Source organism: Taudactylus pleione, unplaced genomic scaffold (genome assembly GCF_031769625.1).
Source record: "Taudactylus pleione unplaced genomic scaffold, aTauple2 ptg002142l, whole genome shotgun sequence".
Classification (NCBI taxonomy): Eukaryota; Metazoa; Chordata; class Amphibia; order Anura; family Myobatrachidae; genus Taudactylus; species Taudactylus pleione.
In genome coordinates, this window is record NW_028286536.1 from 2793 (window position 1) to 19382 (window position 16590).

Below are 16590 nucleotides of genomic sequence, written 5' to 3' on the forward strand. Positions count from 1 at the left end.
TGTGTGGAGAGGACAGAGGGGATGGATGTGAGGAGAGGACAGAGGGGATGGATGTGAGGAGAGGACAGAATGGATGGATGTGAGGAGAGGACAGAGGGGATGGATGTGAGGAGAGTACAGAGGGGATGGATGTGAGGAGAGGACAGAGGGGATGGATGTGAGGAGAGGACAGAGGGGATGGATGTAAGGAGAGGACAGAGGGGATGGATGTGTGGAGAGGACAGAGGGGATGGATATGAGGAGAGGACAGAGGGGATGGATATGTACAGAGGACAGAGGGGATGGATGTGTTGAGAGGACAGAGGGGATGGATGTGAGGAGAGGACAGAGGGGATGGATGTGAGGAGAGGACAGAGCGGATGGATGTTAGGAGAGGACAGAGGGGATGGATGTGAGGAGAGGACAGAGGGGATGGATGTGTGGAGAGAACAGAGGGGATGGATGCGTGGAGAGGACAGACGGGATGGATGTGTAGAGAGGACAGACGGGATGGATGTGTCGAGAGGACAGAGGGGATGGATGTGAGGAGAGGACAGAGGGGATGGATGTGAGGAGAGGACAGAGCGGATGGATGTTAGGAGAGGACAGAGGGGATGGATGTGAGGAGAGGACAGAGCGGATGGATGTTAGGAGAGGACAGAGGGGATGGATGTGAGGAGAGGACAGAGGGATGGATGTGAGGAGAGGACAGAGGGGATGGATGTGAGGAGAGGACAGAGGGGATGGATGTGAGGAGAGGACAGAACGGATGGATGTGTGGAGAGATACAGCAGTAGGGAGTGTATGTGTAGGGAGTAATATGGACCCCTTGTTCCTCAGACATTGCTGTCCTGTGGGGGGAGCCCGGTCTTACCGTCCTGACTTCCAGCCATCGGTTGGCAGCGGATAAGAACAAATAGGCCAGGTTGTTAGTGTCAGTCAGTTCCAGCATCCGCTGCTTGAACCTGGATTCATGTCTGTACAGCAGGTGAGAGAACGTACATCAGCCACAAGGACACAATTCTATTTATATTTTACATCAATGTATAGATCAATATAACAGCTTCTCCATACTGGGATCTGTGAGATAAGTAGCTCCTATACAGTCATCATCTGACTATACCTACTACCCTATAGGTCTTATACATCATCATCTGATTATGCCTATTATCCTATAGCTCCTATACATCATCTGACTATATCTACTACCCTATAGGTCCTATACATCATCTGTCTATGCCTATTACCCTATACTTCCTGTACATAATCATCTGTGCCTACTACCCTATAGGTCCTATACAGTCATCATCTCACTATGCCTATTACCCTATAGCTCCTATACATCATCATCTGACTATGCCTATTACCCTATAGCTCCTATACATCATCTGTCTCTGCCTATTGCCCTATAGCTCCTATACATCATCTGACTCTGCCTATTGCCCTATAGGTCCTACACATCGTCATCTCACTATGCCTACTACCCTATAGCTCCTATACATCATCTGACTATGCCTACTACCCTATAGCTCCTATACATCATCTGACTATATCTACTACCCTATAGGTCCTATACGGTCATCATCTGACGCACCTGAACGCACGGATGGTGGTGAGGCCTTCGGCTGTCTCGGAGAAGTGGCACAGTAGCGGCAGCTGAGTGTTGTCATCCAGCTCCTGGAGATCCCTGCAAGGCACAAGCCAGACCGATACAGACACACTCAGGGGTATAGAAACAGGTGGTGTAACCTATAGCAACTGGTCTTAGCGACCAACTTCCCAAGCTGCAGCCAAGAAGTGACAGGAGCAGCACGGCTGCCATTCCCTTCATCCTCCGCCTCCGCTCAGTGGTGGCGCTGAGCTCTTGCTGCAATTCCATCGTTACATATTACAACTTTCCCGTCGTTGTTACGGCTTCTGTGTTTGGCGCTGTCATGTGATACTCACTTGGAAGCGACTCTGAAGTATTTCTGGATGAAGTAGAAAGCGACACTGAGGGGTAAGAGGACAATCAGGAAGTAGGGGTTGGCGTAGCTGATCACGCCGATCGCGGAGAGGCAGAGGAGCGTAGAGCGGGTGAGAGACTCCAGGGTGGACGGGATGTGCTGCAGCGGAACAGAAAATTCAGACAGATACAATGTTATTAACGTCAATATAACGATTAGCACCCTAGTACCTCCCGCCCCCAGAGATAGACATCTCATCCCACGTACAATATTCCTCACCTGATCAATAATGTTCGTGTCGGCAGAAAAGCGATTTAATATTAACCCCAGCGGCGTTGTGTCAAAGAACCTGAGAAATACAGAGATCGGATGGGTGAGGATTAAACACTTAACTGGCAATTTATTTTTATTTTTTTATTGAATTAGGTCAAGAACATCTATTTAATACTTATCTAACAAAATTTTATATATAAAAAAAAACAAATGTAAACACTTAAGATTACCATCAATTTTTGTACTATATCGGTCATCGATTAATCAGACTGAATGTTCTGAACATCGCAACCTTTGCGTCTTTGATTTCCCCGGCAGCTGCTCCACCGAGCCGCCAGGTACACACTGGGGGACTGAGGGGTGGTGAATTTACATTTCCCCAGAGGCTGCCGGGTGGAGGGTCCTGCCGTACTGACAATAGGGGGGCTTTATCTCTCTTACATTCTTTGATAATGCCCCCCTATTGTGGGGCGAAACTAGTCAGAGCTGAACCCCCGTTTTGTGGACACCGTGATTGTAACTATACATACCTCTCCGGTGATTTCCAAACTGAGTGTGATTATATACTGGACTCTGTATGCTCTTCTGCTGAAAGGAGGGACAGCCGCTGTGTGTTACCTGCAGGCATAATCTGATAGGAGTGACAGCCGCTGTGTGTTACCTGCAGGCACAATCTGATAGGAGTGACAGCTGCTGTGTGTTACCTGCAGGCATAATCTGATAGGAGTGACAGCCGCTGTGTGTTACCTGCAGGCATAATCTGATAGGAGTGACAGCCGCTGTGTGTTACATGCAGGCATAATCTGATAGGAGCGACAGCCGCTGTGTGTTACCTGCAGGCATAATCTGATAGGAGCGACAGCCGCTGTGTGTTACCTGCAGGCATAATCTGATAGGAGTGACAGCCGCTGTGTTACCTACAGGCATAATCTGATAGAAGTGACAGCCGCTGTATGTGTTAACTGCAGGCATAATCTGATAGGAGTGACAGCCGCTGTGTGTTACCTGCAGGCATAATCTCATAGGAGTGACAGTCGCTGTGTGTTACATGCAGGCATAATCTGATAGGAGTAACAGCCGCTGTATGTGTTACCTGCAGGCATAATCTGATAGGAGTGACAGCCACTGTGTGTTACCTGCAGGCATAATTTGATAGGAGTGACAGCCGCTGTGTGTTACATGCAGGCATAATCTGATAGGAGTGACAGCCGCTGTGTGTTACATGCAGGCATAATCAGATAGGAGTGACAGCCGCTGTGTGTTACATGCAGGCATAATCTGATAGGAGTGACAGCCGCTGTGTGTTACATGCAGGCATAATCTGATAGGAGTGACAGCTGCTGTGTGTTACATGCAGGCATAATCTGATAGGAGTGACAGCCGCTGTGTGTTACATGCAGGCATAATCTGATAGGAGTGACAGCCGATGTGTGTTACATGCAGGCATAATCTGATAGGAGTGACAGCTGCTGTGTGTTACCTGCAGGCATAATCTGATAGGAGTGACAGCCGCTGTGTGTTACCTGCAGGCATAATCTGATAGGAGTGACAGCCGCTGTATGTTACCTGCAGGCATAATCTGATAGGAGTGACAGCCACTGTGTATTACCTGCAGGCATAATCTGATAGGAGTGACAGCCGCTGTGTGTTACCTGCAGGCATAATCTGATAGGAGTGACAGCCACTGTGTATTACCTGCAGGCATTAAGTGATCTGAGCCAGTGCTGACTATGGCCCTGATTCAGACGCGCTCGCTGCCACTCGCAGCTCGCAGGGTCTGTGGGCATTTTTTTTTGTCTCCAGGCCGATTGCAAAGCTGTGGGTGTCCACCCACAGCTTGTGCGAGCGGGCTGGAGATCTTTGTGATTATCGCGACCATCGGAGTTGCGACGAGACCCTGGGGTACGGTCTCAGCTTCCGCAAGCCCGAGTGGACTTCTTGCTCTAATAGAGTAGGAAGTCCACTACTGACATCACTAGTGATGTCAGTAAGTCCTCCCACAAACGCCAGGCGTTCCTAAGGGAACGCCTGCGTTTGTGCAGCCACCCCCCCTACCCGCCTACAAAACGGGGCGAGCTGTCACTCACCATCGACAGCCGCCCCGTCTTGTAGTGAGCCCCGTAGCGACTGAAGTTTAGTCGCTCGTCGGGGCTTGCACATGCGCACACCGGACGCGGCGCATGCGCAGTGGCCAAACATCGAGCCGCTTGCAAGCGCTGTGCCCTGAATCAGGCCCTATTTCCACAACAGATCAGCTGAAAATTTGGAGACACTCCCCAGGGGGACAGAGGTCCTGAGCACAGGAACCATAAGGACCCCCCCCCCCTAATGTGCAGTATACCGTGAGCACAACTGACTGGGTAACTATCCGCCATTTTGTCCAGCCAAAGTGCTAATAAGTATCAATATTACTGTGAATACCACCGGTGTGTATATAAACAGACTGTTCAAACCTGATTAATCTTTATGGTCTGAGGGGCAGAATCTATGGACTTAATTAAGCACCAGGAAGATCTCCACTAAACATTATTATTCTCAGGATGTCCGTGAACAATTATTATGGAACTTTTCATTACTTCAGGCTCATGTGGTGGATATGTAGAGCTAAGTATATGCAACATATAGAGCATTATTGACATTCGGAGGTCCGCAAACACCCAGCGATGAAACACTCATTAATTCAAGGTTTTGATTAACTGGTCTTTTATATAAAGTCAATTATACTGTATGTAACAGATGTTCTAAAATATTTTTATATGTGGAATTTATATTATTTGACACAAGTATTGGGGTCCTGACTGATATTTTCTGCCATCTCACAATATTATTCGGATAAGAGCAGAGATACTTCTATCTTCATGTCTGTTCTCTAGTTGTTTGAGCAATCACATCTTATAATCAGTCTCCTGCTGCTGTATTAATTCATATATTCATCTGAAGGACACAACATATTTTCTCTTTGTATATATACTCGTGTGAGTCTAATTAGCGCCGGAGATGGTGTTTTTCTCCCTATGAATTTAGGCCTCGTATTGGAGAACATAAGATATACACATTGGCCCAGATTGGTCCCCTGAGCAGGTGCGGAGTCATTATTAGATGGCGATTGTGTAACTCCGGACATTATACCTGATTGGCGCCAGGATAATCTTCTTCAGTAAGTTATCGTGCAGATTCCTGGCCGCCGTGAGCCCGAGCCATTCCACGGTGAGCGATGTGATGAGGCACAGAATGATCCCGGCGGCGCTGAGGATACTGAACCCCGTCACGTAATACGTCTGGTACTGTTCATCCTGAATGCAGCACATTATCCATTATAACACTTTCCTGGCGCTAGTAATACATGATGGCGTTAGTGTAACTCTGTGTTAGTGCTGTAAGCAGGATTTATACAGCGTAACATCATCTGTAGCAATAACAAGGATCTCACAATATTATGGAGGGAGAAAGGCAGCCTAGTGAGTTACGTTGATGGATATCTATATATATATATATATATATATATATATATTAGGGATGTGCAGGCTCGGTTCTACTCGGCTCCGTTCGGTCTTTTTTACCGAATCTTATTGGCTATCCAAAACTCGTGACAGCTGAAACCCAATAAGATTCGGGAAAAAAAAACGAACGGAACCGAGTATATATATATATATATAATCCAAATATTGACCGGCACTCCAATGAAGAAAACACAGATACCTGGGTGCCCTCGGGGAAGCAGTGACCTCCAAAAAGTAACAGCAAGGCGGGCGGCACTCCTCGGATTTCTTTAAACAGATCGCTAGGGGACAGAGTGAAAAGTGATAAGGTACCAGCCAATCAGCTCCCAACTGTCATCTCACAGGCTGTGTTTGAAAAATGACAGTTGGGAGGTGATTGGCTGGCACCTTATCACTTTCTTATCACTTTTCACTCTGTCTCCTAACACTGCTTAGTAAATAGACCCCTCTGTCTTTTGAGATGAGATAGTGTGTACATTATGGGTGGTCCATATAGTTGCTAGTTGAATATCCCTGTATCATATGTCTTTATATGTTTTTATATTATTATGCGCCGCAGGTGGGGCAGATTTACAATGTGCAGAGAGATTAGATTTGGAAGGGCCCAGGACATACTTATCTACTCTCCCGGAAGTTGCGGGAGACGCCTGATTTTTCGGACAGTCCCCCACACCCTCGGAAGAGTGGGAGCATCTCCTGCATCCTGGATGGGGAGATAATTACCGGGAATTGTCAGTCGACAAGTAGGGGATGGGGCTTAAATTATGCGACCAAATAATTTTAGTCCCGCCCCTTCCTCGATGACCTGCAAATCGTGGCCCTTTGTCGAGTTTGGCAGTGTGCACAGACATTGAAAGTGGGCGTGTCAGGGTTACACTCTGCGGCGCTGCCAGTACACGAGCGAATGGCTGAAGCTAGCATTTGCATATTACCGATGCCGCCGTTTCCTTTTAGCGTTACAGATAAAACATTACGGGCAACACATTAATATTAATACGGAATAATAAGCCGTGAGGAATAACCCATATTTACAGACATATAAAGTCATGTGCTGAGTGCTGACCCAGAGGAGAGGTTCTATAGGCGCCAGGAGGTACATTACCGTATAGTTAGGCGAGGAGCCTCTGCTGACCCAGAGGAGAGGTTCTATAGGCGCCAGGAGGTACATTACCGTATAGTTAGGCGAGGAGCCTCTGCTGAAGTTTTGAGGAGAGGTTCTATAGGCGCCAGGAGGTACATTACCGTATAGTTAGGCGAGGAGCCTCTGCTGAAGTTTTGAGGAGAGGTTCTATAGGCGCCAGGAGGTACATTACCGTATAGTAAGGCGAGGAGCCTCTGCTGAAGTTTTGAGGAGAGGTTCTATAGGTGCCAGGAGGTACATTACCGTATAGTTAGAGGAGGAGCCTCTGCTGAAGTTTTGGGACTTCGAGGTCCAGTGAACCAGCCAGTAGTCAATGGCCACAATGACGGAATGTTTCAGGAGTTTGGAGAAGACCATCAGGAAGAGCAGGAAGAATCCCCCTGAGGTGAGGTATCTCCAGCACGTTCTCCACGGCATCTTGGTCCTCAGCCGCATGGCCGTAGACATATTGTCTTCCTCGTCTTCCTCCTCTTCTTCCTCTGTGAGAGGAGAGCACAGACAGTGACCAGAGAGAACGCAGCCTCTGCCGGATGGGGACGGGGTACGGGCTCTGCTTACCCCCTGATGTCACCAACATGAGCGTTACAGCAAGCAGTCTCATATCTAGGCTGTCTGTCACTAGTGTCTGAGCACCTTATACAGGACTCTATCTAATCTCCTGCTTATTAACATGTATACTGTGACAGCATGGACCCCAGCAGCACAGAGTATATCAGGAGATGAGTGATGTGTTAGTGAGGACAGGGCTGCATGTGACAGGGGGCAGTGACATGATGTGAGGAGGGGAATGGAGGCAGCAGGAAGCCACAGACTGAGAGTTATATAGTGGGAGGAGCAGGGTCCACAGCAGCACAGAGTATATCAGGAGGTGAGTGATGTGTTAGTGAGGACAGGGCTGCATGTGACAGGGGAAGTGACATGATGTGAGGAGGGGAATGGAGGCAGCAGGAAGTCACAGACTGAGAGTTATATAGTGGGAGGAGCATGGACGCCAGCAGCACAGAGTATATCAGGAGATGAGTGATGTGTTAGTGAGGACGGGGCTGCATGTGACAGGGGCAGTGACATTATGTGAGGAGGGGAATGGAGGCAGCAGGAAGCCACAGACTGAGAGTTATATAGTGGGAGGAGCAGGGTCCCCAGCAGCACAGAGCATATCAGGAGATGAGTGATGTGTTAGTGAGGACAGGGCTGCATGTGACAGGGGCAGTGACATGATGTGAGGAGGGGAATGGAGGCAGCAAGAATCCACAGACTGAGAGTTATATAGTGGGAGGAACAGGGTCCCCAGCAGCACAGAGTATATCAGGAGATGAGTGATGTGTCAGTGAGGACAGTGCTGCATGTGACAGGGGCAGTGACATGATGTGAGGAGGGGAACGAAGGCAGCAGGAAGCCGCAGACTGAGAGTTATATAGTGGAAGGAACAGGGTCCCCAGCAGCACAGAGTATATCAGGAGATGAGTGATGTGTTAGTGAGTACAGGGCTGCATGTGACAGGGGCAGTGACATGATATGAGGAGGGGAATGGAGGCAGCAGAAAGCCGCAGACTGAGTTATATAGTGGGAGAAGCAAGGTCCCCAGCAGCACAGAGTATATCAGGAGATGAGTGATGTGTTAGTGAGGACAGGGCTGCATGTGACAGTGTAATGGTAGCATTACTGCCTCACAGCACTGAGGTCGTTGGTTCGACACCCACTACGGCCCTAACTGTGTGGAGTTTGTATATTCTCCCTGTGCTTGCGTGGGTTTCCTCCGAGCACTCCGGTTTCCTCCCACACTCCAAAAATATACTGGTAGGTTAATTGGCTCCTAACAAAATTACCCCTAGTGTGTGTATGTGTGTGTGTGCGCATGTGGTAGGGAATATAGATTGTAAGCTCCACTGGGGCAGGGATGGAGGTGACTGGCCGAATATTCTCTGTAAAGCGCTGCGGAATATGTGTGCGCTATATAAATAACTGGTAATAAATAAAAATAAATGTGACAGGGGCAGTGACATGATGTGAGGAAGTACTAAAAGGGAAAATACGGTAAAACCCCTGTAAATGCAATTTTCTGGTTGTGTTTCAGCGTGCCCCATATGTACGGTACTAAGGGCCTGATTCAAACCTGCTCGTGAGCGCACATCACTCACAAGCGGGTCGATGGTCCCCCACTGCGTATGCGCATGCCGGAGCCGGCTTCGGCTTGCACGAGACCTGGCCAGCGACGAGCGCTTTGTCGCTACAGGTCTCGCACCAAAGCGGGTCAGCTGTTGATTGTGATTGATAGCTTGCCCCGTTTTGGAGGTGGGCAGGGGGGGTGGCTGGCCAAACGGAGGCTTTCCCGAAGGCCCCACTGACTTCATGAATGATGCCAGTGGGTGAGCTTCTGGCTCTGTTAGAGCCGAAACCTCACTGGGGCTTGCGGGAACGAGACCCTATCACATTGTGTCCATTGCGACCATCATCTGGCCGCTCGCTAAAGCTGTGGGTGGTCACCCACAGCTTAGCGAGTGGCCAGGAGGCCGTCTTTAAAAAAAACAGGAACGCCCTGATTCAGAGCGAGCACTCTCAAAGAGCGTCCGGCTCTGAACCAGGCCCTAAGTGCTTTGTCCCATCTTCAGGTGGCGTTACCCAATAGAAGCCTAGGACTTCATTTCGGAACACGTCTCCTGAGAGGGACATGATCGGATCACTCCCATCTCCCCCCCACGGCCGTCTGCGCAGGTGTAGAAGGATGTCAGAGGGACTTATGGCCGTTAAACCCAGAAGTCTCTCTGTCCGGAGCCATCGCAAAGACTGGAGATATGTATGAAGTGATAAATAGATAGTGAGAAGAACAGAGGGTCCTAGAAGCACAGAATAGCGATGTCAGATTTGTTCTGTGTGTTGTTTGCTCTTCACTAAGCTCTGGAATCTGTTGGTGATTTACGGTGAATCGATGTTTATGCAAATATACGGAGGAGCCGCATTGAGCATGTGCAGGTCTGGGGATGGGATGATTGGCATGCTGCTGGCGTTTGTGGGCGGCGATGGGCAGTACTCCACAAAAATGGCAGCATGTCGGCCCCATTATCTGGGCGTGCCAAAGCTAGTGGCTGCATCTTTCACTGGCCCCGGCAATGTGATTTCATTGGAAATTCTGGGTAACCTGAGGGTTATCCAGATGCCCGATGGTCACACAGGGTATCCGACGCAGCAGTGGGCGCCCTGCGGCTTTGCACATTTTAGCACAGGCGCTATAGCGTCTATGAATCAGACCAATAGCTGTTGACCCCGTCTGTCTCTCGGACTACGTCTGTCTCTCTGACCATGACCGGATGTCTCTCCTCCCATCTATCACCAGGTTTCTATCCTTTTCTCTGTCCCTTTCATTCCATCGAGACTGTGCCCCTACGGTCCCCAGTAATCTTAGTCCTGGTGTGTGTAAGGGTCACTGCTCTATGCCCATTCCCGGGATCTCTCTGTAGCTTTTGTCCCTGTTGATCAGTGCGTCCCATTCCCTCCATTGGCCTTAGTGCTGTGTTTCTGTCCTGTGCCCTTCCCTCATCTTCCACCGTTTCTCCCTCCAGCTCCTCCTGTCCTCTCCCTCTACCAGTCTCCAGACAAGGCCCAATGCTCCTTATACTCTACACCCCCTGCCCCGGAGAACTCCTCCAGTCCCTGCACTGATGACCCCAGATCTCCTCCCCTGGCCCCCTCCAGCTGTCTCTCTGACATCTCCTCATGGATGCTCGTTAGACCCATCACAACTTATGTTCATTACATGAACGTGTGGAATTGTCCTCCACTAAGACCCCAAAATGCGGACATTGTACCTTCTTCCTCCTCAATGTGAGACTTGGCCTCTCGGGAGTACATGGCGCGTCGCAGGGTCTTTCTCTCCATCGTGGCCTGGTCAGCTTCTGTGTCCTGTGGGGGAGTCACATTGTCTGAGTCTAAGGAACAATTACCAATATTCAGTATAAACCCTGAGATCTCAGGGGGCAGCGGTGAGACTGGTTAGTGACACCTAGCGTTCTGCGGGGAGATTCATCTATAAACACGTCACCATAAGACCATAAAAAGAGTCGCTGGATTAGATTACCGCCATATTAGGCCCATGTTCTCCTGTAATACTTTGAGGGGGAGATGTACTAAGCTCTGGAAAGTGATAAATTGGAGAGTGATAAACTACCAACCAATCAGCTCCTAACTACCATGTTAGAGGCTGTGTTTGAAAAATGACAGTTAGGAGCTGATAGGTTGGTAGTTAATCACTCTCCACTCTTCAGCGCTTAGTACATCTGCCCCTCAGTGAGATATGGGCATAGTCACCAAGTAATAGGAATTATTGTACTGCGGGGCAGGCCGCCTGGACATTACCTTCTCTAACTCCTGGTCTTGACGATTCATCAAAGTTTTCCAGTGCTCGTAGAGTTCGTTATCATTATTCTGGATATCCTTCAGCGTCCCCTCTCTCAGGACGAAGCCGTCTTTCATGGCAATGATCTGAAATCACACCCAGCGCCTCTTGTCAGCACACAGGACGGATTATTGCTGTACTCATTTCACAGAAAACTGTCTATATAACATGAAATAAATAGTTTATTCTACGCGCCCAGATAATAAGCAGAATTTCCCCAAGTCCACTGTTCTCTGCGGGTTATCACATACGGCAGAGGTTCTCAAACTCCACCATTACAGTCCATGTTTTAAGGATATCCATGCTTGAGCACAGGTGACTTAGTCACACTGACAAGCTGGTGACTTCTGAAGAGGGGGAGGAGATGCCTTTCAAGAACCCCCGGTCAGGAACCGGCCACGCACTGACCAGCCTGGGGCTGACTTACCCTACATTCTGGTCTCTTGTAATGGAAACGAGCCTGGGCTGTCTAGTGCTAAGGCTGGTTGATGATTTGGGGAAGGGGCACGCTGCCTATTTTGTCATTTGCTTCCTTGTCCTGGTCCCACTATAAGTAAAGTGCGAGCTCGGAGATTCACACGTGATTTAATGACGCAATAAGTACTAACCCGAGCAGTATTTAGGTGAAATATGAAGAAGTTTAGTAAAGTGAAGGGGTGGCACTAACTTGGCGGGAGACTGGACTTTCCATACCCTGGCAGAGAGAAATATTCTGCTGACAGTGGCAGTACCCACCCCGCTGACTGTCTGCCAGGTCCAGAGCAGATGCCCGGCTGATGAGCTGTACATGTCTCTGACATCAGTGTAAAGTGTCCCCTTATTACCCAGTCAGCGTGCGGCAGATATTGCAGCTTATGCGTCACCAGGACGACCGTCCTTTTGTTCTCTTCCAGGAACTTCAGGATCCCTTCCTGCATCAGGTGATCACTCAGATGTATGTCCAGCGCCGAGAAGGGATCGTCCTGCAAAGACAACTTATTCAGGTGCAGATAGGTGGCACAGTGGTTAGTATCATATAGGGAGGCCAATCCTGGGATCGGGATCTGCGGGATCCTGGGATGTTTGCATGCTTTATTTAATATTTGCACAGTGGTCAGCATTATATATAGGGTGGCACAGTGGTCAGCATTATATATAGTTGGCACAGTGGTTAGAATTATATATATGTACACGGGGTGCACAGTGGTCAGCATTATATATAGTTGGCACAGTGGTTAGAATTATATATAAGTACACGGGGTGCACAGTGGTCAGCATGATATATAGTGTGGCACAGTGGTTAGCAGTGTAGAGGTCTTACACCCATAGGTAATGAATGGCACAGTGATATGGAAATGATACATTATTACACAATAGGCTCATTTCTATAAATTATGTGAAACTTTTATTTACTGTATGTAAGAATTACAAAGTGTAGTTTTTGAATTTCATTTCATAGGTTAACACATAATAAATAAAGTAATAATAATAATAATAATAGTAATAATAATAGTAATAATAATAATAATAATAGTAATAATAGTAATAATAATAATAATAGTAATAATAGTAATAATAATAATAATAATAGTAATAATAGTAATAATAATAATAATAATAATAGTAATAATAATAATAATAGTAATAATAGTAATAATAATAATAATAATAATAATAATAATAATAGTAATAATAGTAATAATAGTAATAATAATAGTAATAATAGTAATAATAATAATAATAGTAATAATAGTAAAAATAATAATAATAATAGTAATAATAGTAATAATAGTAATAATAATAATAATAATAGTAATAATAGTAATAATAATAATAATAATACAATATTACTCAAATAAACTGTCTTACCAGGAATACAATCCTGGTGTTCTGATAGAGGGCTCGCGCCACGCATATCCGCTGCCTCTGTCCGCCACTTAAATTAATCCCCTGATAGATACAGAACACAGGGATGAGACACATAGAACAACATAAGCGTGATGATGTGACTGAGCCCCACATACACGCACAGAGGGAGATGTACTAAGCCCTGCAGAGAGCTAAAGTACTAACCAATCAGCTCCGTAACGGTCATTTTTTCAAACACGGCCTTTAACATGACAGTTAGGAGCTGATTGGTTGGTACTTTACCTCTCTCCATGGGACCTATTTATCAGTGATCACATATTTAGTGTGATCTTGGTGTGATATTAGCGCCCGTGATCGCATTACAGGATACGATCATAGCACCGCGATGTATGAAAGAGCACCCGCAGGGACAGGGGCTCTGAATGGGCGCCCGTCTCTGTGATGTGCCATGAGTGACCGCTCGCTTGGTAAATATGACGGCATCACATCCCCCATAGACACCTATCAGAGATATCTGCTCTGATGCCGCCATACTACATCTGGATGATACTAAATATTTATGGATACCCCCAAAAAAGAGTGTTTTGGGGGAATATACCGCAAATGTTTAATGATAAATAGAATTTACCCCACAGACTCCGCACCGACTCCGCACCGACTCCTCCACACAGACACCCCCACACAGACTCCTCACACAGACTCCCCCACACAGACTCCTCCACACAGAGTCCCCCTCAGACTCCTCACACAGACTTCTCACACAGACTCCTCACACAGACTCCTCACACAGACTCCCCCACACAGACTCCCCCACACAGACTCCCCCACACAGACTCCTCACACAGACTCCCCCACACAGACTCCCCCACACAGACTCCTCCACACAGAGTCCCCCTCAGACTCCTCACACAGACTCCTCACACAGACTCCTCCACACAGACTCCCCCACACAGACTCCCCCACACAGAGTCCTCCTCACAGACTCCTCACGCAGACTCCTCACACAGACTCCTCTCACAGACTCCTCTCACACAGACTCCCCCACACAGAGTACCCCTCACAGAGTCCCCCTCACAGACTCCTCACACAGACTCCTCCACACACACTCCTCCACACAGACTCCTCCACACAGACTCCCCTCACACAGACTCCTCACACAGACTCCCCCACACAGACTCCTCACACAGACTCCTCACACAGACTCCTCCACACAGACTCCCCCACACAGACTCCCCCACACAGAGTCCTCCTCACAGACTCCTCACGCAGACTCCTCACACAGACTCCTCTCACAGACTCCTCTCACACAGACTCCCCCACACAGAGTCCCCCTCACAGAGTCCCCCTCACAGACTCCTCCACACACACTCCTCCACACAGACTCCCCTCACACAGACTCCCCTCACACAGACTCCTCACACAGACACCCCCACACAGACTCCTCACACAGACTCCCCCACACAGACTCCCCCACACAGACTCCCCCACAGACTCCTCACACAGACTCCTCACACAGACTCCTCACACAGACTCCTCCACACAGACTCCCCCACACAGAGTCCTCCTCACAGTCTCCTCACACAGACTCCTCATACAGACTCCTCTCACAGACTCCTCTCACACAGACTCCCCCACACAGAGTCCCCCTCACAGAGTCCCCCTCACAGACTCCTCACACAGACTCCTCCACACACACTCCTCCACACACACTCCTCCACACACACTCCTCCACACACACTCCCCTCACACAGACTCCCCCACACAGACTCCCCCACACAGACTCCTCACAGACTTCCCACACAGACTTCCCACACAGATCCTCCCCACAGACTCCTCCCACAGACTCCTCCCACAGACTCCTCCCACACAGACTCCTCCACACAGACTCCTCCACGCAGACGCCTCCACGCAGACTCCTCCACGCAGACTCCTCTCAGACTCCCCACAAAGACTCCCCTCACACAGACTCCCCTCACACAGACTCCCCTCACACAGACTCCTCCACACAGACTCCTCCACGCAGACTCCTCCACGCAGACTCCTCCACGCAGACTCCCCCACGCAGACTCCTCTCAGACTCCCCACACAGATTCCCCCACACAGACTCCCCCCACAGACTCCCCCCACAGACTCCCCACACCACAGACAGAGGTCTGATGCTGCGCCTGCTTTTAGCATCAAAACAATTGGTACACTTCAATTTACCATTCTTCCCTGGGCGCAGGGGAATGCAGACACCAGGCGTATTTTTAGCCCCTGTGCGCACACAGATAACGTTTTCCCAGCTTATGGAGAACAATATTTCAGGATGTGCAGTGAATTTGCTGGAAAATCTGACAGCGGCTCATAAACATTTACAGACAGAGAGACGCAGAGATTTCACGGCCGGCTGGGAGCATAAATCGCACCGGGGGTTTCACTCGCTATTGGCCCCAAAGTTTTTCTTGTAACTTTTGAAGTCATTGATATAATTTAGTGAGATGTGACACAGACTTGCTTTGGGGCCAATAGCGAGTGACACCCCCCGTACTACGCAGTTATACAAGTGTTACAAACTGTCCATGTGTAAAAATAAAACATGTCCAGGGGAATTATTCTGGTTGTGTCAGAATATATGTCACAGGGAGATTCTTCAGCCATGGTCTGAGCAGTCGCGATGTAACGCTCAGCAGGAGGCTGCTGGGAGCAGTGATCCCCATTCTCTATACCAGGGATGGGGAACCTCCTGCCCAGGGGCCATATCAGGCCCTCGGAATCATTTGGTCTGGCCCTCGGAGCTTTCTTCTGCTAGCCTCATCTGGCTAGCAGGGTGCCTAGAATCTATGCAGCAGTGTCACCTGGAGCATCCTTAGGACGCTTCAGATGGTCACACCGGTGCCCTTACAGCTCCCCGGAGCATCCTCAGGATGCTCCAGGCAGTGCTGTAATCACCGGGGATTGTGGCCACGCTCCCGTGTGACATCATGTGGAGGGGGCGTGGCCTGCACTGGGCCCGCAAATAATGTTATATATATCAAAATGGCCCTCGGCAGAAACAAGGTTCCCCACCCCTGGTGTATACGCTGCTATTATAGTAGTTCTTCATTTTACCCTTTCTCCAATTTCTGTTTGATCTCCAAACGGCAACAGGTCAATATCCGGCTGCAGTGAACAAGCATCGGTGACGGCTTTATACCTGCGCAATAAGAGGAGCAACACAGACGATGCAAAAAGTGCAAAGTAATCACATTATAAGGAGGGAGTCTGTACTTACATACATGATACATGACAGATATGTCCTTATTCTATGTCACTCCATTGTCTGCATACACTGCATGTATACAACAGTAAAGGGGCCTATCCATTAGACGACTTTTTGAACCATCCGACCCATCCGACCAAAACCAGGAGGTTTTGGACGCATCGTTCAGAAAGTCATCTAATGGATAGCCGGCAAGGACCTGCGATGCGCGTGCACGCTGGGTCCTTGCCGACGCCGACTATCTGTGGAACATGCTGGTCAACCTGACGATG

General features: G+C 48.7%; 1 protein-coding gene across 1 annotated transcript in view; it reads right to left on the reverse strand.

Annotated features, from left to right (window-relative positions):
- Positions 1-853: 853 nt before the first annotated feature.
- Positions 854-16590, reverse strand: part of LOC148435659 (ATP-binding cassette sub-family C member 9-like) — a gene marked incomplete at its 3' end in the record, with an annotated part of 96732 nt that continues 80995 nt past the window's right edge. The window contains exons 21-31 of the mRNA XM_088465681.1: positions 16168-16252; positions 13078-13158; positions 12054-12191; positions 11190-11315; positions 10643-10736; positions 7083-7318; positions 5328-5491; positions 2205-2274; positions 1927-2084; positions 1574-1666; positions 854-956 (exon numbers count right to left, since the gene is read on the reverse strand). Coding sequence (XP_088321807.1) covers positions 854-956; positions 1574-1666; positions 1927-2084; positions 2205-2274; positions 5328-5491; positions 7083-7318; positions 10643-10736; positions 11190-11315; positions 12054-12191; positions 13078-13158; positions 16168-16252 — 1348 coding nt within the window. The remainder of the gene's footprint in view (positions 957-1573; positions 1667-1926; positions 2085-2204; positions 2275-5327; positions 5492-7082; positions 7319-10642; positions 10737-11189; positions 11316-12053; positions 12192-13077; positions 13159-16167; positions 16253-16590) is intronic.